Raw genomic sequence first — 24758 nt, 5'->3', positions numbered from 1 at the left:
CTTGTCCCCATGGCAGGGCAGGAGGGTCGCGCATCGTCCAGATGTTGGTCCAGACCCCTGGGAGGGGGAGGAGTAGGGTCATGAAAGAGGGCGGGGTGGAAGAGCCGAGAACGACCCCGCCCCGTCAGACCCCCCCCCAGCCCCCTTTGGCGAGCGGGGCGCCGGGGCCAGGGCGCAGCGAGGGGAGCCCGTGGGAACCCGGAGGCGCGCGCGGCGGCGGTGGCTGGGGCAGGAGCGCGCAAGGGGGCGGTGCCGAGGGCGGCGGCGGCGCGCGCGGGGCGGGAGGAGGAGCCTCTCCGGCACTGGGGGCTCCGGCGGCTCCGCTCTGCCTCGGCTCTCTCCGGCTCTCGGTCCTGGGCTCTCCTGGCCGCGATCGCGCCCAGCCGGCCGGCGGGATGGCCGCGCTCCTGCTGCCCCCGCTGCTGCTGCTCCTGCTGTGCCACGGCCCCGCCGGCAGCCTGGGCAACCGGCACGCGGTGCACTGGAACAGCTCCAACCCGCAGTGAGTCCCGACCGGGGGGAGGCGAGGCGAGGCGAGGCGAGGGGAGGCGGGCAGGGGCCGGCGGCGCCCGGGGAGTTGCTGGCCAGGCGGCGCCCGGGGGGGAGCGGGGATCGGGTCAAGGAGAAAGGCGATCCCGGCGGATCGGGGAAGGAGGGGCTTGGATGCGCCGGGGAGGGAGGCGGGAGAGGGCGCGCGCGCCCCGGGAAGGGGGTCTGGCGGGGGGAGAGGGCGCGCGCGCTCGTGGGGCAGGGCGCGCGCGGTGGGGATTGGGGGTTGCAGGAGCGGAGGCTTCGGGGACGGGGGGGGGTCTTTGTGTCCGGACGGGGCGGAGACGCTCAGCCGAGGTGGGGGCTTCGGAGAGCCCCCCGCCCCCCTCCCCGTCTGGCGGCTGTCTGGGCTGGGACCCCCGCCGCCCCTCCTCCGCCTCCCCCCCGTCTCCGCGCGTCAACTCTGCCCCCTTGTCTCCCCCAGGCCTCGGGGGCGACTTTTCCTGGACGCTGCCTGGGCTCTTGGAGGGGAGGGGGGTGCCTTCCCCTAGACGGGTCATCGGAACCTTTAACCCCCCCCCCTGCCTTCTACAAAGGACGATTTCTTTAGCTTATTGGAGGGGGGGGGGCATGTCGCCGAGCATCCCCGCGGACGATCGCGCCGTTCACACGTGCCCTGTGCCCCCCATCCTGCCCCCCTGCACCAGGGGCGGCCCCGAAGTCTAGCTTCAGCCCAAAATCCCGGCCCCCGCTCCCCACCCCGCCTTTCCGCCCAGCACTCCGGACCCGGGTGCCCGCCTGGGGGGGGGGCGTCTTTTGTGGCCCGGTGACCTATATTTGTGCGTGGCCGGGGTGGGCTGCGAGGCTGGCCCCGCGCCGCGCTTGGGCGGGGGGCGGCGTTCGCCTCTCCCCGGGCGCCCGTCCGCCGTCCCCGGAGCCCTCGGGGGCACGTGCCCAGGCAACGCCGGGCCTCCGCTGGGAGCGGGGCGAGGCTGGGCGGCCTTGGGGAGAAGGAAGGGCTGCTCCGGGGGGGGCAGTGCCAGGGGGGGGATCTGCCCCTTTTGCAACGCCTTGGCAGGTCTCCGGAGGGGCCGAAGTGGCCGGCGCCTCTCCATTCGCTTCCCAAACGCTTGGCAGGAGAGGTGGCAAGACACCGAAGGGAGGCACGCGGGTGCCACCTTGCCAGCCCGCGGTGCCCTCTTGAGCCCTCGGGGAAAGGCCGCTTGGGGGTGCTGGGAGCTCGCTTTGCCAGTCTGCCGAAGGGGGTGGCTGGGCACCAGAGAGGCAAACCCAGCGGTTCCCCTTTTCCAAGCAGAGGTGTGGTGGCACCCCCCCCCCTGGTATCCACATGTTTGGACATTAGAATCCACCTGGAGGAAAAGATGCCTCTGGGAAGGGGCCAGGGAGATTTCTGAGACCCCTGCCCCTCAGGCCCCTCTTTCCTTCGAAAGTGGCCCGGGAGAGCCGGCCTGGTTCCGCTGGTATTTGGTTCTGTATAAACAGGAGGCTGGGGAGAGGGAACCTGGCACCCAACGCCTGCTTGATATGACTCAAGCCCGCAGTCGGAGCTTCCGTGGGCTGGATGGGGTTTTTTCTTTAAAGGGGGGACATACCGACTTGTCCCTGCTTGTTCCTTCTATGCGCTTGGCATGTGCAGTCTGTTTGGACACTGGGCGGCCTTGTTTGGTGGGAGCTGGTGAAATGAAACTGCTGGCGGTTTTCCGAGAGCGCCTGCTAGCAGGGCTCTGAGGACACTCGGAGGTCCAAGTGTGAGTCCCGTTTCTTTAGAGCCCCCCCCTTTCTGCCTACACCGAGGAGTCCCCATAGAGCAATTTCCCTCCATTTTCTCCAGCTCCGAAACCTTCCTCTAGCTTGCCACGCTGCTGTCCACCCCCCACCTCTTGCGCATCCCTCGGGGTGGCACATGGATGCTCCGCAATGACTGCCCTCCTGTGGCTGATTCCACAGGTTCTCGGGGTAATCTTGGCCTGTAACCAGCAAGGGTGGGGGTGGAGTGGAAATTACAGCGTTGCTTGTTATGGTGGATATATATATTTTTTAATCAATGGGGGTTTTAAGTAATAATCTGGAAATTGTCATGGCTGCCGAGCCAAGCCACGGGGGGTTGGATCAATGGGGGAGTTGACGGGGCCTGTGCTGCATCTCTAATGCCTTACCGGTGGGGTGGGGCAGAGCCAAGGGATGGGGCAGAGCTGCCAAGCCACGGAGAGGCCAGGGTGGCGGTGCAGAGGGGGCAGCAGTCTGCCTGGAGCTGACACTGGGAGATGATGCGGTTTGGGCCCGGGTGGCTGCTGTGACCCACCATGCCCTGCTTCTTGAGCTGCCCAAAGGGTCTTTCTCCACTTTGCTAGCGTTTGTGTCTCCTTATGTTTGGGACTTCCATTTTCTCAAAGACTTGGCCGCTAATAGAAGTGAGGAGGGATGAATCAGGCGGGGAGTTTGTGCGTCTGGCTGTGCGTGCCCTGTCTGTAAATCCTCCCCCCCCCCCGGTGTGTCCGTCTGTCCTTGCACGTCTGGGTCTCACGCCCTCCGTTCCTTCTCTCCCTGGCTCCCTTTTGTGTATCGAGGGAGCACCATCTCCTTTGAGAATGTCTTTTGAGGCGGAAGCCCAGACCCCATAAATTGCGCCTCTGAATTGGGTGCTGGCGGGCGCCGCACAATGGCAGAACGGTCGACGCGGGGCCTGTGGTAGAGACCACCCCGCCCGCCCTTCCTGTGGCCAAAAGCTTTTCTCTCCACAGACCTGACTTTCGTGGTGTGTGAGAGAGGTGGTTTGGGGTGTGTGTGGAGAGCCGGTTGCTAGGGAGCTACATAAAAGGCACAGGTAGAGTTTCTCTGCAGAATCGGACCCACAATGCATCAGGACTCCTTGGCGATGGTGGAGAGAATGGGCCTGGTTTGGGAAAGGCCTGGCTTGGCTAATATTCTGAGGAGCCTCTGCACCGAACACCCCGAATGAGGCCTGGCCCTGCCTTTTCCGCCGGCCTCCCTGCCTAGACATTCGACTGTCGCTTTCGCCCGTTTGTGGGGAGAGGCTGCCCGCTGCCCCCCTTGGCTTTGGAGGGCTCGGTCCCCCTCTCTTTATCTTCCCCAGGCCCACCTTGAGGTGCTAGGCCCCCGCCTTTGTGGTGAGCTGAAGTGGGGCGGAGGGGGGGGGGCGCCTGCCGCAGAGCCGTGTTGCTGGCGCGTCGGGGATATTTATGGCGAGGCAGTGCGGCAGCGCTGGCTCAATCGCAGCCGCGCATACCCTTGCATCGGGATTTTGGGGATAAATTATCGGTGGAATTGGTCCTTGTAGGCCCGGTCACCGGGTGTTACACAAGCCGTAAACAAGCCTCGGCGAGACACCTTCCCTCCCCCATCCCTGTGGAGTTCAGTGACTCCTGAGACCAGCTCGCCTGCTGGTGGTAACGGCCCGCGGCGAGACCCCGGATATCTTGTTACCCTGCTTTTGGGAACCTGGCTTACGGGCAACTGTTCCTTCCTGGGGGATCCTTCCTTTCTCGATCCTACCTTCTCCATAGAGCCGAGTCCTTTTCAGTTCTTGAGAGACACATTCGAGATAATTGGAGATTCTCTTCCCATAAAAAGCCTACTTGTGTTTATTAATATTCTCTTTACTTGTTCATGTGAGTGCTGAACAGAGTGCTTCTACCCCATATTTTTTAGAAGGGGGGTGTCTGGCTTTCGTTTCTCTTTCATGCTGTATCTCCTTTCCCCTTCCTCGAAGACTGTGCCCCTAAGCTTTGCCATGCACCCACCATGTTGTCTGCCTGCCAAGCAACAACGTGTGGCAAAGGCAGTGATGGAGCCTGGATATCCGTCTCCAGTCCTTCTCCATTCTTCTTCATCTTTCAGTCTTTTTTACTGGGTGTTTCAGTAATCCTCAGAGGTGTTTGTGTTGTCTCTCCATCCACGCTCCAAGTATTAAGAAAGCATTTTCCAATTCCTGTGAGCCAGCAATAATGATGATGATAGAGCAATATTTGGGTCCTGTAGCACCTTAAAGACCAACTAGATTTCTAGGATTTAGCTAGTCCTTAAGGTGCTACGGGACCCGAACCTTGCTCTTTTATTGCAGACCAACGTGGCTACCCCCCTGAAAATATAATAAAAACAGTAGTTCAGGTCCTCTGGACAGATTATTGCCCTCTCAGAGTCGTGAACAAAGTCAGTGTTATTATCCCCACAATGCTAGGAAGCAGGGGCGGAGAGGAGTGGATTTCCCAAAGCTACCTGCTGAGTTCGTGGCGGTGGTGAGATTTGAACCGGCGAAGTGCAGCTCAGTTATTTACAGTGCTGATTTCAGTGTAAATTTCAAAGTAACTCTGCATAGGATTGCACGGTTAACCACTGTGCAGGCATCTGCCATGTGCAGGATTTCAACGGGCAGAATTCTTAGGTGTCAAATCTTTCAGGGCCTGGGTTACCCACGGCCTGGGATTAATATATGAAGTGGCAGGGCAGCCCATTGGCTCACTGAGCTCAGCTTCGATGGTCGCTCTTTCCCAGCTGGGCTTCCTGAGGTCTGTGGCCCTTCCGAGATCTGTGGCAGCCACGTGGAGTCTGGGACCAGGGGTCTTTCTCAACATCGCTATCTGTGATCCTTCCGCTGGAGATGCCGGGATTGAACCTGGGACCGTCTGCATGCAGGGCATGTGATCTGCCCCTGGACCATGGCCCAGTTCTAGTTTTGATCCTTCACCTTTCCCCTTAGGCTCTCCTAGAGCCTCGATGGTAGCCTCCAGCCCCCAAATTTCCCCTTTCAGCTCTTGCCCGATTCCTTGGTTCTCTTGATCTTCCTTGTCTGTTCCAAGGAGAGCATGGGTGTGTGTGTGTCTCCTCTGTCTCCACCCTGCTGTTCTCTGCTTCCCAAGAGCTCCTGGGGCGTGTGCGCTTTTTCCTTTCTAAGCAGGTCTTTGTGTCACTTTAGCGCGTGTATTCGTTTTTTCTGGACAAGGACAGATGCGAATGGGGGGCTGATGAGCAACAGAACCATTGATTCCTTTGAGGGGGTGAGGGGTGACAGGTAAGGGGTCTTCCTAGCAGGGTCTGCCTGCATCTCTCACTCCCGCTCTCCTCCGAGGAGGGTCGAAAGCGTTCTCTGGAGAGGCAATCAGAGAACAAAAGATCTTGCATTAAGGGATGTTAAATTCTTATCCCACATGATAAAAGAGAGAGAGAGAGAAAGAGAGAGAGAGAGAGAGAGAGAGAGAGAGAGAGAGAGAGAGTGCATGAGATATAAGCAAGATCCCATAACAAGGTTGGAAGAAGTCTCTTCTAAGAGCCGGCTTCATCCACTTAGGGTCTAGCCCCACAGATGGGTCGGAGAAGGGAAAAAAAAGAGTCATTTCACATTATGAAATTCCTACCTAGAGGTCATTTTTGCAACAAATGTGCTGCCGGTGTGTAGTTATGGGGGATTTCACAGTTTATATGTCATTTTGAGCCGGCATGTTGTAGAATCTGGAGGGGTGGCCCTAGAGACCCCGGTTCGAATCCCTGTAAAGCTCGCTTGCGTGACCATGCGCCAGTGGCGACCTCTTGGTGACCCTGTTTTTATCCTTGGTTAGCTGCAGGCGATCGTCAAAATCCTCCACCACAGGTGGTCAGATAGGGAAGTTACTTCTTTCAGGTTAGCAACTAATGACCTCCATTTACATAGCCAGTCCCAGCTCATAAGGAAGTGTTGAAGACTTATTCGCAAGGCTGAGAAAACCCGGTGTATGCTGCACTTAGCTCCTTGGAGCCAGGGCGGAATATAAATGTTAGGAATGGCCACCCCACCCACCCACCCCCAGCAAAACTAAACAGCTCCGTTTATTTGCCTGTCCGCGTTGATGATGTAGGTGGATTCCAGTCTGCAGAGATGGGACTACCCTGTTAGAAATTTGGTAATGTGTCCCAGCAGCCGACTGCCTGGGACCTTTTAGAAGGTGTGAGTTTGTGGGAGTGTCTTAAGACAGTCATGGTTCTTCTCAAAATAGTAAAGGGTCCAATAGCACCTTTAAGACCAACCCACTTTATTGTAACATAAGCTTTCGAGAACCACAGCTCTCTTCGTCAGACGCATCTGATGAAGAGAGCTGTGGTTCTCGAAAGCTTATGCTACAATAAAGTGGGTTGGTCTTAAAGGTGCTACTGGACCCTTTATGATTTTGCAACTATGAACTAACATGGCTAACTCCTCTGGATCTATGGTTCTTCTCAGCAGTTGATGATAAAGTGCCTTCATGTCCTAAGGTTTGGAAATGCTCAAAAGGGAACGTTGAGGACTAGTAACGTTCGTGGGCTTATTTGCAAGGCTCTGGAAAACCCATGCATGCTGCTCACCTGCGCAATGATGTGCAACGCCAGAAGTGGCTGTTGTTCACCTGAATGATAACCGGCAGACTATAAATGAAAATAAATAAAATAAATGTTGAGTGGGGAGGGGAGGCAGAGGGAGATTCTCCCCCCCCCTTGCTGTGTGTACACTTATGCCTCATTTTCACTAAAATGGCAAGCCTGTCTCTGGATTATACCATTTGATTCTAGAAGTGGAGGCTCCTAGGATATTCTGCACCTCTGTGCAAAAAAAATTCCTTGCATATGTTGGCAAAGAGAGTTCCCGCCTTGCTTTGTGCCCTGACAGGCTAGTTTTCTCTTTGCAGGGTGCATTTTAGCCTTAATTCATGTGAGCTGCCTGAGTGCAGTCTGAAGTATTACAGAGAGAGGCTAGCCACCTAACCCGGTTCTAGACCGGAGACTTACAAAACACATGCCTTATCTGTTGCTATAGAAAAGAGCAAGAGTCCAGTAGCACCTATAGGACTAACAAAATTTGTGGTAGGGTAGGATCTTTCGTGAGTCACAGCTGAATAAGCGAGCTGTGACTCACGAAAGCTCCTACCCTACCACAAATTTTGTTAGTCCTATAGGTGCTACTGGATTCTTGCTCTTATCTGTTGCTGTGGACAAGCCAGGAATATCGAGGCCTGGCTTGTCATGAACTAAACAGAAAACCTAGAAGGGGGCAGTTTTAATAAAGGACCTTGGAACCATTAATATTTGGGCCTGCGCACTATGATTTGGTGTGCCTCCACTGCGGATGTGCAAGAACTGCAGAAGCGATTTTTATGCATCCCTTGTGAACGCGATCTTTTGATTCGAAATGATTCAACGGATGAGCTGATTCAGGCGTTTGGGGAGGGCACGTAGTACGCTTAGGAGCTTCTGCCGGAAGCCTTCTTTATGATATGTCAGGTTCCCGGAGGCTGGCTGGAAGTACTTTGAAATAAGCTATCCTGTCTGCGTAACGCCTCCACCCCACTAAGTAAGAGGTTGTCTGCGAGCTCAGAATCTGTTCAGGGGAGGTCAGTTTGAACATGATGCGCCCCTCGCAAGCGCCGTGAGGAAGAACTTCATCTTAGAGCGGAACCACAAGTGACGCCTTACACAGGTTGGACACTTGTCAGCTTCTCTCAAGTTTTGGCGGGAAATGTAGGCAGCTTGGCGGAATGTTGGACAAGTGACAGTTGGAACGTCCGCTGGACAGTGGTCGGAGAGCCAAGCTGCAAGACCAGGACGCCTCCATTTCCCATCAAAACTTGAGGGAAGCTGACAAGTGTCCAACCTGTGTCAGGCGTCACTTGTGGTTCCGCTCTTAGTGGGACTCCACGCCAAAGCAGCGAGGTCTAAAATCTCCCGCAGTTGTCGACCCAAATGCTGAAAGGGAAGGGAAGATCCGCAGGTTGGTGGTAGAACAACTCCTTTACGTGCAAGAGGTCCCGGATACAACAGAAAAAGATTTATAGCAGTGGGGCTCGTGAAAGACTTGGGGTGGGGGTGGAAATGTGATCAAGTAGATCGGCAGTAGATGCCGGATGGATGAAGGAGTGGGCTTCTTCTCCCAGTGCGTGACAAACTGGTGGAACGCAGGGCCACAGGGTGTAGCAGCGACCTTAAAGGGGGAATTAGATGGATTCGGTGGAAGGTAAGTTCATCAGCAGCTGTAGGAGCCACAATTGCTAAACAGAACCCCCATATTCAGAGTAACAGTCGCTGAAAGTCAAGGTGGTGTAACGGTTAGTGTATTGGATTTGGAGGGAGAGCCGTCAGTCGCTACAAGCTACGGTTAATAAAGGGAACCTCCATGTTCCATAGCAGTCAATCTCTGAAATCTATTGCTAGGAAGCAACATCTGGGGAAGGCCTCGGCCTCTGTGCCCAGTTTGTCGGCCCTCCAGTGTGAACGAGGGTGGTGGGCTAGATGGATCTGGAAGGGCTCTTCTGATGTTCTTATGGCTAGACCTGGGTTGAAATCACCACTTGCCAAGAAAACTGGCTGGGTATCCTAGGGGTTGCTAACTTTGGGTTGGGAAATTCCTGGAAGTTTCAGGCGGTGAAACCTAGAGGGGGCAGAACCTCAGTGCGGTATAATGCCATAGAGCCCACCCTTGAAAGCTGCCATTTCCACCAGGGGACCTGATCTCTGTAGCCTGGAGATCAGTTGTAATTCCAGGGGATCTCCAGGCCCCATCTGGAAGTTGGCAGCCCTAGGGTACCCTCTCTCTCTCAGCCTAATCTGCCTCATAGGGTTGTTGTGAAGATAAGATGGGGAAGGGGAGACTAGGGTTGCCAGCTCCAGGTTGGGAAATTCCTGGAGATCTGGGGAGTGGAGCCTGGAGAGGGTAGAGTTTGGGGAGGTGAGAGATCTCAGCATGGTATAATGCCATAGAGTCCATCCTCCAATGCAGCCGTTTTCTCCAGGGGAACTGATCTCTGTGACCTGGAGATCAGTTGTAATTCTGGGAGCTCTCCAGCTACCACCTGGAGGCTGGCAACCCTAGGGGAGATCCAGGCACAGTGCCTTAGTTCCGTGGAGGAAGGGCAGGATAAAAACATACCAAATAGTAAACCCACAATAGGGACGGGCTCGGATTTCTGTGCCCTGCTAGTGATCCTTCTGGGATCATCTGGTGCAATTGGGAGCGGAACGCAGGTTCTGATGGACCTGGAGTCGCGTCCAGCAGAGCTCTTCTTAACTTCCTGAAATACCGTTTTTAAATCATCCAACAGGAGTAAATGATACTGAGCTTTACGGGCCAAACGGTTTTTAATGCTCACGCCTGTATTATATCAGGGAGGAAGCGTTGCTCATTTGTAGGCCCATTTCATTTTTTGCACACCACGGGTTCCCGTTTCAGTCCCTGGCATCTTTTGGGGAAGAGCTCTTCAGGAGCGAGCGAGGCAGATGCGTGCCCTTGCAAAGCTGCTGCTGGGTGAGTCGAGATAGAGCTAGCTAGACCAGTTGGCTGACTGTGAAAGGCGGTGTCACCTGCCCAGATTATATCGGGGGAATGGTAGAAAGCACATGCTTTGCGTGTGGAAGATCTCCGGCTTTTCATTTTCCCTGGCGCAAAGCTCCACCAACTGATCACCAATGGCAACTAGAAATTTTAATTCTGGCGACCTGCGGGGAAAGCTCTGCTGTGTTTTGCCAGAGAAAGATGACACTTTTTGAAAAAGAAACAGGCGCTGTCAAGAGCAACTCGTTCAAAAGAGCGCCAGGCTCTGTCTTTCGCTAGATTGTGGCTTAAGTCGTGGGTCTGAAGGGTCGAGTGGCTCGCTAGAGACACCCAGGTGTGCCCCAGATGTTGTGCTCCTATTTCTCATACCAGGTACCAAGAGATGTTCTCCCCTTGTGAAGCAGAAAGCAAGAGAGTCAAAGCTCGCTGGCCACTGGAAACCATGGTTGTCTACCACGTCCAGCCGCCATTTGTGGGCCTCTATTCTAGCATCTCCATTTAAAGCATTTCTGACAGAAGGTCTGGGAAAGACCTTTGCTCAACACTTTGGACAGCTGCCACCAGCCAGAGTAAACAGTACCGGCTGTGTGGATCGAAGGTTTGCTTTCATCTGCTGGGAAGGGTCTGTCACTAAGCTCTGTAGTAGCAGAGCTCTTTTGTTCAGCGCAGAAGGTCTTGGGTTCAGTTCCTGGCATCTCCAGTTCATGGATCAGAGGGTGTTAAGAAAAAGGGCTCTCTTCCCTTTAACCCGGGAAGGCCCCTGCCAGTCAGAGTTGATGATATGGGACTGGATCAACCGAGAGTCAATCAATTTATTAATCTGGCCTTCCACAAAGGAGAGAACCTGTCCATATCCGAAGAGGTGGAATCAGTTGAACATGTACCGTTTTACTGTTGCTTTTATCAGGAAGTTCGGTTAAATATAATTTCCCCTCTGCTTAAGAATTATCCTGGACGTTCTGTTGTTGATATTTTAAAGAAGCTTGTAATGGGTATTAACCAATAGGTTACTATTCACTGTGCTAAATTTCTTTCAGCAGCCTGTAGAATTCGTCGTGAAATTCTATGGACGGATTTTAAATTTTAATTATCGATTGTCGGTCAGACCAATTTTTGACCTTTACATTATTATATAGCTTGCTTCTGACTGTACTGGTTGCACCGAGAGTCCGGCTTGACATAAGATAACTTATACGCCTGCATACCAGAACTGCTGTTGTAGAGTGCCACTGCGCAAGAGAGTGTCTATCACTAGAGGCCCGCTATTGAGATCAGATAGGTAACGGCAGATGAAGGTATTCTGGCACTAATACGGCAGCCCTAGAACACTGGAAATGGCCTGGTGGAAATGGAAGGATTTCTTCCTCGGGGAGTGGAGGCCGTTCAAAAAATGAGAGATCGGTTTGCTCTCCTGGAAGGGATTGGTGCATATTTATTTATTTTTTCGATTTGATTTATACCCCGCCCTCCCCACGAATGGGCTCAGGGTGGCTCACAACATGTATATAGCACAATAAATGAGTCATAAAAACTATAAAATCAGTAGTAATTAAAAGCCATTAAAATAGTTCGGGCACCTTCTATATACAGGCTATTTAGATAAACAGTCAGCAATCTGAGCCGTGACACATGGGCATAAGACATAGCCAGGGGCAGTCACGAAAAAGGTGGTTGTCTTAGGTGGAAAAAGGGAGAGGACACCCCCTGGTCCTCAGCCAAAGGCCTGATGGAACGTCTTCATTTACAGGCCCTGTGGAACTGTAACAGGTTCTGCAGGGCCCAGATCTCCAGTGGGAGAGCATTCCACCAGGCTGGGGCCAGGGCAGAAAAGGCCCTGATCCTGGTGATGGCCGGACAGATGTTCTTCAGGCCAGGGACCACCAGGAGTTGCTTGTCTGCAGAACGCAACGCCCTGCAGGGTACATAATGGGAAAGGCGGTCCCGCAGGTATGCTGGTCCCAGTCCGTGAAGGGCTTTAAACACCAGGGTTAACACCTTGAACCGGATCCGGAACTCCACTGGGAGCCAGTGCAGCTGGCACAGCACAGGATGGATATTTGCCCAAATTGGCGTTCCAGAAAGAATGTGTGCCACTGCGTTCTGGACCAGCTGTAATTTCCGGGTCAGGTCCAAGGGCAGCTCAGCACAGGGTTGCCGTTATGTATTAAGCGACTTCCTTATAGGCTGAACTGGGCCATCTCGCCAAGTATGGCTTATCCTGACTCGAAGTAGCTTTCCCAAGGTCTCCCTCATTCCTGCCAGCATTTATTTAGAAAATGCCACCTCTCCAGAGACTCGCTCCAGGCGGCTTGGAAACTTTGAACAAAAACACACTAAAATCAATAAAAAACATCATAAAAACAATCACTGCTGAAACAAGCCATTAAAACAGCCTGAAACAATATCTGCCTAGAAGGGGACCGTAAAAACAGCTGGAAAAAAATGGAATCCCTCCGTTTAAAAGCCAGAGAAAGGGGTTGCCGGGTGAGCCCTTCAAGGGGAAAGGCATTCCAAATGTTAGGTGCCACAACTGAAAAGGCCCTGCCTCTGGTCACCACTGGCCTCATCTTTGTAAGTGGGAGGGGCACAGAGATGAAGGCTTGGAAGGCAGATCTTAATGGGGGGGCTGGACAGTTTGGGGGGAGGGAGATGATCTTTCAGGTGCACCAGCCACTGAGCACCTTAAAGGGTAAAAATCAGTACTGAATCTTGCCCAGAAATAGCTGAATCTTAGCATGGGTGGGCATTGGGCAATATGATCCTCATATCCATCCCCTGATAATGACCGGTTGTCATATTTTGGTCCAGTTAGGCTTTAGGACAGTTTCTAAAGGCAGTCCCACGTAGAGCGTATCACACATACATGAACACAGGAACTTGTCTTATACCGACTCAGGCTCGTGGTCCGTCAAGGTCAGTATTGCCTGGCAGCAGCTTTCTGGGTCTCAGGTGGAGGTCTTGCACATCACCTACTGTCCGGTCCTTTTAACCGGAGGCGTCAAGGATTGTCCCTGGGAACTTCAGCCTGCAAAGCCGATGCTGTGCCGCTGAGCCGCAACCTCCTCCCACAGTAATCTATACAAGGATTAAACCTGGGTGGGGGGCTTCTGTATGCAAATGTGCAGGCTGTTATCCTCCCTTGCCTTGACCCGGATACCCCAGGTGAGCCTGATCGCGTCAGGTCTCAGAAGCTAAGCAGGGTCGGCCTTGGTTAGTGATTGGATGGGAGACCACCAACGAAGACCGGGGTTGCAGAGGCAGGCAACGGCAAACCACCTCGGTTAGTCTCTTGCCTTGAAAACCCCACCAGGGGTCGCCATAGCTCAGCTATGACTTGAGGGCCCTCTCCACCGCCATTCATTAATGTGCCTCAGCTTGTTCAGTAGAAAAGGTTCTCTTCAGTGCAGGGTCATCTAGTCTAGCCCCTGCACAATGCAGGTAAATTCACAGCTCTCCCCCCCCCCACTCAACCTTCCCCAGTGACCTCTACTGTATGCCCAAAGGAAAGCAACCCCCCCAGAATCCCCATCCTGACCCCAAAGTAGCGATCGATATTACCCTGGGCACGTAAGAAAGGGTCATGAGAGCGTAGCGCCAGCTTGTCCCGTTACACCCTCCCTCACCCTAGCCCAGTTGTAACGCTGATTATTTTTGAATGCCTGAAAGAGATCTCTTGATAGTGTGACGGTGGGGAGGGGGAGACGGCAGTTGCAGGGTCTGGACACGAGCAAAATGGTGCTGGTGTGGGCAAGACATTATAAAATTGCCACCCACGTGGCATGTCTTGATCTGGATAGCCTGATCATGTCAGATCTTAGCAGCTAAGCAGGGTCAGCCTTGGTTAGTAGTTGGATGGGCGCCTTCCAGCAAAGACCAGGATTGCAGAGGCAGGCAATGGCCAACCACCTCTGTTAGTCTCTTGCCACCCCACCAGGGGTCGCCGTAAATCAGCTATGACTTGATGGCACTCTCCACCACCATACTCCCCCCCCCCTTATTATCTCTCCTTGGCACCCTTCCAGCCAAGAGCTCTACACATAATAGCTGTGGGGTGGCACAGTGGAGTTTCCATGCCACGATGCACGGCTGCCTGGGTAAAAGCAGTGCCAGGCTTCCCGGTGAATGCGCTGAAGGGAAATGCGTCACGGATACCCCTTTCCTGACCCACTGCTCTGCCACTGAGCCATGGGCCCTCCCTGGGCTGTCTGTGTGTTGCCAGTTGTTTGGCAGAAGGAGCAACATGGGCCAAATCCTTACCCAGCAAAGCAGCCTGAAGCTGCCCTAGGTGATCCACGGGACTCCGCGTCTGTCTCTTATAATGATTGGCTGAGGGACATTCGAAGTACAAGTTGTGTGCAACTCTCCCTTCACCAGTGTCGTCCCAATTTTTGGGACACTCCTTGGAGTTTTTGCCCCGTCCTCCTTGGCTTCTCCTGTGGTTCTGCTCTGGGCGGGTCTCGAGTCTTTCACAACAGCAGGGCGGCGGGGGGGAGGGGAGGGGAGGTGGCTGTGGGCGGCTGGCTGGGTGTGTGCTGTTGTGTTGGTGCCGCTGGGCTGAGTGGGTAGCGGAGCTGGAAGAAAAGACAGTCGCTGGAAAAAAAGACAGTCTTCTCTCCACACTCTCCTCCCAAACCCGGCAGACTGTTGCAGGCAGGGAACGTGGAAGCGGAGGCAAGGGTTTCTTTCTCTGTCCTCCACGTCTGGCTGTCCTTTTGCGCAACGCTTAGTGTCTGCTGCTGCAGCATGGTGTACAGAAATGCGCTCGACACAGGACACAGCGATGGCGGTCTTCTTACAATCTGCTGTGACAGATGAAGTCAGCGTATACTGACTTAGACCATCAGCCGATCTCACTCAGTATCGGTTGCTGAGACTGGCGGTGGCTCTCCAGGGTCATAGAAGCATAGAATTGGAAGGGGCCTCCAGGGTCATCTAGTCCAACCCCCCCTGCACACTGCAGGAAATTCCGAAGTGCCTCCCCACACCCCACAGTGACCCCTGCTCCATGCCCGGAAGATGGTGAAAAACCTCCAGGATCCTTGGCCACACTGGCCTGGAGAAAATTGCTTCCTGATCCCGAAGTGGCGATTGGCGTTATCCTAGGCATGTAAGAAAAAGCATTGATGCTTGGGAATGACCGTCTGCTGCCTGGGATCTTCAAACAGGAGATGCTTGGGGTTAAACTTTGGACCTCTGGCATGTTCTACCATGGATCCCTCACCCCTCACAGTCAGCACGCCAGCCCACTGACGTGTGATCCGTTGCACGCCTTCTCATGCTCGGAACAATTCACAGCATACACGATGGCTGAGAAACTGTGGAGCGTCACGGCCGTTCGTCCGCACGGTGACGTCTGCGCGGCCACGGCCCGTGCTGATAACTTCACGGATAGCCTGTTGTTTGCTGCACAGAAGCGTTTTGTCGCATCCGAAGCAGAACTGATTAGAGCAGCATGACGGGGCTGGGGAGGGCAGGGGGCGGCTATTAGTGGCAGGTGGCTGGGGAGCTGCTTTGGAGAGAGGCCTGCGAAACGGAGAACCTGCCGAGCCGAACACGACCCGCCAGCTGTGGATGGCGGCCTGCCGAGGTGCTTGCGTGCCGCTGGCCTGGGATGCCAAAACAGGAGGGGGTTGTCAGGCAGCTGGCAGGCCACGACACGTGGCCGGTGGGCCGCTTTGGGCTCACTGGGAGAAAACGGCAGAAAGCCTGCTCGTGCCAAGAGCGGTTCTGCGCATCCCCCAGAGTATGGATTGGCAAAAATGGTTAAGAGTCCACCTTTTCCCTCCATTCCTTGCAGCTCCTCGAACACGCTAGACCTGAGCACATTGTGGCACACACACATATGCGCACCCATGTTGAGATCGGGCCGCCAGCCTTGTCTCTGAGTGGACCGGATGTGCCGGTGTGGCGTAGCCTGCGGAGTGTCAATCTCAGAACGGGTTCAAATCCCCACCCGGCCACAGAGCCTGCTGGCCGATTTGGGGCCGGTGCTTCTCCGTCTTGGCCTAATCCACCTTCTGGGGTTGTTGAGAGGATAAAATGAGACAGGGCAGAAGAACCGTGCATGCCACCTTCTGGGGAAAAAACGAGACGGAAATGTAATCTCCGCTATTTTTGCACAAACAGGAGATTTAGCCGGCCCCTGCTGGGCTGCCAGACGCAGCTAATGGGTTGCAAGTCATGCCTGCCCATTCAGAGGCAAGACTTGTTCCAAAGCGAGAGAGGCAACGTTCTCCTCCCGCCCTTCCTCTGTGCTTGTCTGGACTCCTGAGAAGGCCCTGTCCTTTCGGTTTATCCGGCCTTCCTTCTCTCCTGGACCTCCTCCCTTGCCTTGAGGCTGTGTTTCCCAATTTTTTGGTAGCTTGACTCCCTCTTCTGAATTTGGAATGCCTGCAGTTTTTGCTCTTACACATGAGAAAGGTTTGAGTGTGGGAAAGAGGAGGAATAACTCAGTGCAACCTCTCACCCAAGAATGCAAGGAAGTGACTCGGGCAGAGATGCGACTCTTCTAAGAGCCACAGTTTATTTTGTTGTATCTCTCTCCTGGTGTGATTGGGTCCTGGGCAGAATTACTTGCCCTTTAGAGGAGCTCTCCTATGTTTCTGCAGGAAAGACCAACGCCTTCTGCCTTAGATGGAGGAAAGGACTCAAGCAGGGAAGCAACAGGCATTTTATTTTGTTTTATTATTTTAGTCCATTGTTCTCCATTTCAGCTATGTCTCCCCATTGAGTTTAGTTGGAGTTTGGACAGAATTAGCTGCTGCAAAGGAGGATTCCTGTTGTGTCATGCTATGTCTCTCTTCCGATCTGATCTCCTTCTAGAGATGCAACAAGCAGACTGTGTTGAGGGGGGGGGAGCTCTGTTCAGGATCCAGTCACAGGGACTTAGTGGGAATTACCAGTTTCCCACGGAAACTGATTAGAAGCAAGGTGAGGGCAGAGCAGGGACTCCTGCAGAGATGCAATAGTTGGTCTTTTCAGAAAATGGGTAATTTTGTAGCTTCTCAAGATTGACAGAATGTTTGACAGTGTGTAGACGTGGCACCGGCTGATTGGAAGGCACCGAGGCTGGTGACTCACGCAGAGACACAGCAGGGAGCCATCTCTGCTCTGGGCTCCTAGAAACCATTTTGCTTACTTCCTACCACACTCGAACTGTTCTCTCCTTGCTGTTGGAGAGGGCCCTGAGACATCGTCATTTGGAAATTGCTGTTTTCAGGTGTCACCGAACAAAACCCAAGCATCTTGAGGTGGGTATTTCGAAGGCTAACATGTCGATTTGCGGCAGAAGCTCTTGTGGACTTGAGCCCACGTTCTCTGGTGCCTGAACTGTTATCCTCATCGCTCCTTTGGTTTGGGCTGGTAGCTCTTCACAGAATCCTGGCTCCCGATCTTGATGCTCAAATTTTTTTTTTCACGCTCTTGCACCTTTCTCTCCCCCTCGCGCTCTTACCTTTTCTAAAACATTCTCTTGATATTTGCAACAAGACACTTTTTACGGCACACAACCCAAGCCAGGCACAGAATATGCAGTTTGGATGCTCTGGTGTTGGCTAGCTTTCTTCACACTGGGGGGAAAAATTGTAACAAGCAGGGGAACGGTGGTTGGTGCTCCAAGCTCAGTGTTTTGACCCCCACCGTTCCAAGCTGTGTGTCGCAAGGGTACCGTTGCTGTGGCGTGGAGAAATGTATCCATTTATTAAAGACTTGGATGAGCCTGGAGCATGGTGCCACAGAGGAGGTTACTTGTTGCATCTCTGCATGAGCTGCTGCTTGGTCTCTATCAGTCTGTCTTGAGCGCTGTTTGGCTTTGGGTGTGATTGGATCATTCAGCTTCTCTTGATGCAGAGAATAATCTTCCCTGGGGAGAGAGAGTAATTTCCCACCCTCCTGGGAAGCTGCCTGTTGTGTCTCTCTATGAGTTGCTGCTCTGAATTTCCTTCCTGCCCAATGAGAGCAGCAACTTAGTAATGCGGGTTAGACTCCTTATAATATACTGATTTTTGGCAAAGTGAGGGCCAAGATGTTTTGTGACTGCTGCGACAGAGCAATGCACTGAACTGGGTCTGCTGTCGGCTGAATTTGGTGGAGATTCTAGTGCAGTTTAGGCAGCTGGGGGGGGATCATCCATCTTCCCCCCTTTCCTTTTTTTGCCACCTGTTTCTCTCTTCCAGTTTGGTTTGTGGTTTGTCTCCATGCACAGGCCTGCTGCAACTAAAACCAACGGAAGACAAGCAGTTTGGGGTGGGGAAGCTTGGGGTGGGCGGCCAGGCTGCCGCCGCCTTGCACCCACTGGAGTTTCATTTTAAAGAGGCACGAGTAGAACTTGCATCGCAAGAGTTTGGTTGCTCCCTGAAGATTGCCGTCAGTTCTGATCAGGGGAGAAGCGCGCGTTGCCGTTATCGAAAAGGTGGAGGGATATGGAACGGGGTTCATGTTGGGCTGAGCAGATCCTTAGCCGTGATAAAAACAGAGGCGGAGCAGAGGGCGTGCACCCTGAGTAAGCTAGGCTCTGCCACCCTTTGTACCTGTTTAAAGAGGGATTATGGATAACAGGGAGAAAATCCTTGGTTTAATACCAGTTCAAGGAGCTGCCCTCTTAACAAAAGGAGAGGATCAACTCCAAGGGCAGGAGGTAGGGTTCGGGATTTTGGGGAGGGGGTGGTTGGTGGGTGATCAGAGAGGCACGGTTGAATGCTGCGCCAGGGGCGAGCAGCGAAGCGAGCAGCGCTCAATCCGGATTGGCAGGGGGGAGCTTAATCCAGATTAACCCTGGGGTAGAGATTAAAGGGGTATTTTCTGCATTCATCTTAATCCTGTTAAGCAAAGCTGGTTTTCTTTCTCTCTCTCTCTTTTTTTTCTTCTTTTGGTCTTTTTACATTCATGCAGCAGACCCGGTTGGCCTCTGGAATGTGGAGATTGACTGATTTCTCCTTAAGGGAGGGAGGGAGGGATGCGGCTTCTTGCATACAAACGTCTGGATCTCTGTCTCTATGGATCTGTTATGGTGCTGTCTCCTTGCTGGAATTGTACCGTGCTGTAATGTAGCAGCTGGGAGCTGCTTTTCTCTTAACAGGTTTTAATTTTTTTTTAAGTGAAGCCGAAAAAAAGGTGATTAGGAACCAAAGGGAAAAAACCCCCACTTCTGTTAGACTCGCAATTCACAGTGCTGTGTGCGAGCTTTAGAGTTTGACAGAATGCTTCCTTAGGCTGGAGGGCAAACAAAGGTCTGGTTTTAATTTTTTTTTAAGTGAAGCCGAAAAAAAGATGTTCAAGAACCAAAGAACCCCCCCCCCCACTCCTGTTATACTTGCAATTCACAGTGCCATGTGCAAGCTTTAGAGTTTGACAGAATGCTTCCTTAGGCTGGAGGGCAAACAAAGGTCTGGTTTTAATTTTTTTTTAAGTGAAGCCGAAAAAAAGATGATCAGGAACCAAAGAAAACCCCCCACTTCTTTTATACTTGCAATTCACAGTGCTGTGTGCGAGCATTAGAGTTTGACAGAATGCTTCCTCAGGCTAGACGGCAAGCAAAGGTCTGTCCTGCTATCTAATTTGCCAAACGCTTATAACTGGCATGGCTGGGTGACAGCCTTTTTTGGGGGGTGATGCCCTTAACTTTAAATGCATTAATTGAATGACATTTATATAGAGATTGGGGTAGGTTGAGAAAACAAACTTTTCAAAGCTGCTTCAAGGTCATGTTCCCCCCCCCTTTAAAAAATTATACTTTGTTTAACATCTGGCCCCAGGAAGCGTTCTGTGATATTCTGAAGTTCACATAACCCACTATGAATCATGTTCAGTTGTAATGGAAGCCGTTTGTGGCTGAAATTTCCTCCCTGTTGTCTCACCTCCCTGTTGTCTCCCACCAAGCCAGGATTCTTCAGTCTTTGAATCCATGGACGCAACTGGTTATTTTGGGATTGGAGTGGGCTAGATTTTGGGGAAGAAATTACAGAGCAGGACTTGTGGATTCTCTTTCTGATTTGTACCTATCCCTTCTCTGCGTGGCTAACACCTTGTTCCGCCAGCCGTCTGTTCTGACAGAAACTCACATCAGGCTTCAATGTCCCACGAAAGCACCTCCTGCCTCTTGCGTTCCTCATAAGTTTCTATGCCTAACCATTGCGTGGAAGAGGAAATGTTCACAGATGCAGCTTGTTCTGCTGTGGGAAGAAACGGCAGTCACCGAAATTCCCCTTTCCACAGGGCTCGTAGATAGGGTTGCCAGCCTCCAGGTGGTGGCTGGAGATCTCCCGGAATTACTAGCGATCTCCAGGTGACAAAGATCAGTTCCTCTGGAGAAAATGGCTGCTTTGGAGGGTGGGCTTTATGGCATTATACCCCATTGAGGTCCCTCTCCTCCCCAAACCCTGCCTTCTCCAGGCTCCACCCCCTCAAATCTCCAGGAATTTTCCAACCTGGGCCTGGCAACCTACTCTTAGAGGCCTGTTGTACTTTTGGTACCCAGCCACTCCAGCACTGAATAGTGGATGTGAGATGCATCTATGGGTTACAGTCCAGGTTGCCATCCTCCAGGTGGTAGCTGGAGATCTCCCAGAATGACAACTGATCTCCAGGCAACAGAGACCAGTTCCCCTGGAGAAAATGGCTGCTCTGAAGGGTGAACTCTGTGGCATCATACCCCACTGAGGCCCCTCCACAAACCCTACCCTCTCCAGGCCCCACCCCCCAAATCTCCAGGAATTTCCCAACCTGGACTTGGCAACCCTTCTGAGGCATCTTGTGGGATTCACATAGGAGCCAGAAGATCTGCAGGAGAAATATTTCTGATTTTGAGGTGATGACATAAAATTTCTAGGAGAAGGCTGGAGAGCCGGATATTGCCAAAATGTAGATAAAACAAAAAAACACACGCAAGCCTGAGAGTAATTTGTTTCTGAGTCAGAGTTCAGAAGTGTCATGTGCCTGGCCCTCAACACAGCCGCTCTTTGTGGGAAGGCTCCTGCCTCTAAAAACAAAGCTTGCCCGTTTCGGTTTGTGTTAGCAGTGCTCGAATCTACCTTGTCAGGGCAATGAAGCCTCTTTGAAATGAATTGGGCCTTCTCCAAAAGGAAGCGCTCGAGGTGTCAGCAGAAAGGTGCGCCTGAACGATGGAGGATTCTGGGTAAATCCGTGCGGGAGCCAAAGACTCGGGGAAGCGCTGCGCCTCTGGCGTTTCAGGACTGATCCAATTACAGGGAACATGGTGTTTGTTGGTTGTTTTTTTCTAAACATTGATTTGTATTTATTAAATCATTTGTACCAAGCTCCCCCTCACGCCCAAATGGGAAATACTCGTGGTTGGGGAGTTTTGCCACTTCCTCTTCTGGGTTTTAGCTGGAAAGGGGAGGCTGATATTGTGAAGTCAATCCCTGTGAAAATACCTTTGGAAAGCTTTGGGTAGCTGATTTTTCCCACTGGTTGACTGTGTGACTGATACTTTTGGGGGGACAGTACAGGAGTCTTCCCTTCTGTGCCCATTTTTCATTTAGGGTGTCTAAATGGAACCTCCCTGTTTAGTGGCAGTCTACTGTGGAATATTGGTTGCTGGACTTAGACAACAAGGGACGGCTCTTGCTGTCCTGCTTTGCTTGTGAGTTTCACAGAAGCACGGTCTCTGCTGGAATGGGGATGTTGGATTCGGCGTAGGGTTCCCTGGGAGCTCTGAACCCTGCCTTTAATGCCTGCCTCAGTTCTGCAGCCCGTGACACACAAATAAAGGTGTATCTGAGCATGTGCAAAGTGCCCATGTGAGGTCACAAATTGCAGTTTGGAGTCTAGGATTCCACATCTCTCCCCCATTTGTGTGTGTGTGTGTGTGGTGCAGTGATTAGAGTATCATACCAGGATTTGATAGAACCAGGTTCGAATCCCCTCTCTGCCATGGAAGCTTGTTGGGTGAACTTGGGCCTTTCACGTATTCATCTTAACCTGCCTCACTCAGTGGTTCTGCAGATAAAACAGCGGAAACTGGTATAAACTGCTTTGAGTCTCCGTGGAGCCAGAAATGCAGAATATAAATGAAGTAAATGAAATAAAATGTGTGTGTCTGTCTGTGTGCATATATAAGTATCTACTCGTATATAAAAGGTGAGCCGTATTGGCGACGACTCACCTTTTATCCCCGTGCAGGCGCACTCACACTCACACTCCCCTCTGCGGGGATAAAAGATGAGCTCTCAGCGACACGGCAGGCTGCTACCGGTGATGGGAAGGCTCAGCGTGGTGGAGCGGCTGCTGCAGGGCCTTGTGAGGTCCGCACTGAGCCTCCGTGCTGCCTCAGGTAGGGTCAGTCCCTTGCTCTCACCCTCGATCTCCGCCCCTGCTTATCTGGCCAATGGGGAAAGGCGGGGGGGCTGCACCTCCCGGCATGCTCCCTGGTGGTGCGGCACACTTCTGCGCACCACAGTAGTCCACTCCAGGGTTCTTTCCGCCCTCCCCTGCAGGACTCCTGGGCCTGCAGCCACCGAACCCGTCTCAAATCTGGGCCAGATCATGCAGCTGTGGAGCGCAGGAGCACTCCACCGCCCTTTCTCCCCACCCCCACTCTCCTAGCCCACAACCACATGGATCAGGGCCAGATCCGGCAGCTGTAGAGTGCAGGAGCACTCTGGGACCCATTGCACACACACACACACACACCCGCAGCACTCCTGGACTCTGCAGCGGCCCAATTTGGCGTGAATCCAGGCAAAACATGTAAGTCTCTTCCAGATAGGATGTGAATCCTTTTGCCTCTCACACCTTCCTCTGTGCTGTATGGTTAGGCTACTTTGCTTGAATCATCTAGGATTATTTTATCTACAACGTATTTCACAGGGTTGTGTGGGTCAACCTTTGTGTGTGTTGGAGGGGAGGCGGTCTTCGGCCTTGCGGTCTGAGACAGGGTGTTGGACTTTGAATCAGTATGAACCGAGTAGAGGAAACCAGATTCCAGTTATTGCAGATTGGGGAAGCCATTGGTCAGTCATTCTGTCTCCACCGAACCAGCCTTGCAGAGTTTTGCATGGATCGGATGGCGAACAGAAGCTGCCCTGAGCTTTGGAGAAAGGGCAGGATGAAAATATGACTTAATTTTCTTCTTTGCTTCTCTTTCTCTGCAGTAGAAAAGAGCAAGAGTCCAGTAGCACCTTTAAGACTAACAAAATTCGTGGTAGGGTATAAGCTTTCGTAAGTCACAGCTTACCGTCGCAGTATCTGAAGAAGTGAGCTGTGACTCACGAAAGCGCATACCCTACCACAAATTTGGTTAGTCTTATAGGTACTACTGGACTCTTGCTCTTTTCTGCTGCTACAGACAGACTAACACGGCTACCCATCTTTCTCTTTGTGTGTTAAAATCTGGGGAGATGAGAAGAAGGCGAATAGCCTTTGCATCGGCAGATAAAACAGCGAATTGCTGGGATCCTACTTCTGTGTCCCCTTTCTGGGAAATCTTAGGAATCCGGGTGCCTTTATTTGGGAGGCATCGAGTCCCAGATAAACTACCTCCCCTTCAACCTAGAGTTGAGTTTTAGGGTGGCGGTAAGGAGAAAGGCCCTGAATAGAGCAGTGCTAACTTGAGAGAAAGAGGGAGCCCGTTGGGTTGTGGGGGTGAGTCAGGTGGTGTTTGCTTGCATTTCTAGCAGGCTGACCGACTCTTCGCTTGCAGCCCTGTGGTAGACTGGTGGGAGAATGCAGAGGCGGATGCTGAGGGCTACACATCTGGATTCTCAGGCATGTATTTTTGCTGTGAAAAGGAGCCCCATAGAGAGGTGGGCATATGGGTCAGGGCCCTCTTCCCTGCCTCACTTAGAATCATAGGGTTGGAAGGGACCTCCAGGGTCATCTAGTCCAACCCCCTGCACAATGCAGGAAATTCACAACTACCTCCCCCCCACACCCCCAGTGACCCCTGCTCCGTGCCCAGAAGATGGCAAAACACCATCTCTGATTAAAATCACACTCTACACAGATTGTGCGTGCATCCCCTGTCACTTATGAACAGGGCTACAGGGAGGGTTTCCAACCTCCAGGGGGTGGCTGGAGATCTGGAATTACAGCTTATCTCCAGACAACAGAGATCAGTTCCCTTGCAGAAAATAGCTCCTTTGGAGAGTGGGCTCTATTCTGTTATACCCGGGTGAGGTCCTGCCCCTCCTAAACCACACCCTCCCCAGGCTCCACCCTCAAAATCTCCAGGAATTTCACAACCCGGAGCTGGCAACCATAGCTGCTGGCGCAAGGGAGAGGAAGTATCTTCTGCCACGCTGCCATCCCCAACCCCCATGCTGCACCGATCTCTCATGCGCGTTCGGACCTGCGTGCATGTGTGTTTGGGCAGCACGTGGCAGAGTGATGCTTGTGTGCCGTGCTTGCGCAGAATGGCCTGTACATGGCGGGGTGCGTGCTTTGCTCTGAACATCGGTGTTTTCCCTGGGGGGGCGGGGATGTAAACATGTATAAAGTTGCTCAGAAATTCTTTCTCTCTTGTGCAAGGGGGTCACACTGGTTCTGCGTCGACTAGCCCAAGGAATGTGCAAGTCAGTCTTGGTGTGAACACTGTGGAAGAGAAAGCTGGCCGTTCAAGGAAGGAAGCCCCCCCCCCCAGCTCTTGCCCACGGTTCCCCCCCCCAATACACGTTCGCCCTTACCTGTGTCTCCCCAGCCCATGATTTCTCTCCCTGGAATCGTGCGGGGAAGATGGACTCGGGGCAGCCAGCCACGCCGCCTCATCCAAGCCGTGTTTTCCTACTTCAAGGCAGCTCTTATCTGCCGGCGCTCCGGAGGCCGCGAGCTGTTGAGTGTGAGAACCCTTCAAAGCCGCAGCCTCTTAGCTCTGCCAGCTTCCGTGCCTTTGTGCCTAGAAGTACTGCTTGCTCTCTGGTCAGGCTGAGTCGTGGCTGGCTGCTTCCTCCGATAGCTGGGAAGACTCGGCAGAGCAGGAGCCGAATCGGATGGCCTTCTTCGCCAA

At 52.9% G+C, this 24758-nt stretch overlaps 1 protein-coding gene across 2 annotated transcripts in view; it reads left to right on the top strand.

The window, feature by feature from the left end:
* Positions 1–301: 301 nt before the first annotated feature.
* EFNA3 (ephrin A3) overlaps positions 302–24758 on the top strand; it is a 59664-nt gene continuing 35207 nt past the window's right edge. For both annotated transcript variants that reach the window (XM_054977703.1, XM_054977621.1), the window contains exon 1: positions 302–502. In XM_054977703.1, the coding sequence (XP_054833678.1) occupies positions 396–502 (107 nt within the window). In that variant the 5' untranslated portion in view covers positions 302–395. The remainder of the gene's footprint in view (positions 503–24758) is intronic.

The sequence above is a fragment of the Eublepharis macularius genome, chromosome 1, assembly GCF_028583425.1.
Source record: "Eublepharis macularius isolate TG4126 chromosome 1, MPM_Emac_v1.0, whole genome shotgun sequence".
In the NCBI taxonomy this organism is placed as follows: Eukaryota; Metazoa; Chordata; class Lepidosauria; order Squamata; family Eublepharidae; genus Eublepharis; species Eublepharis macularius.
Note: the sequence above shows the minus strand (reverse complement) of the source record. Positions and strands in the feature narration are given on the sequence as shown.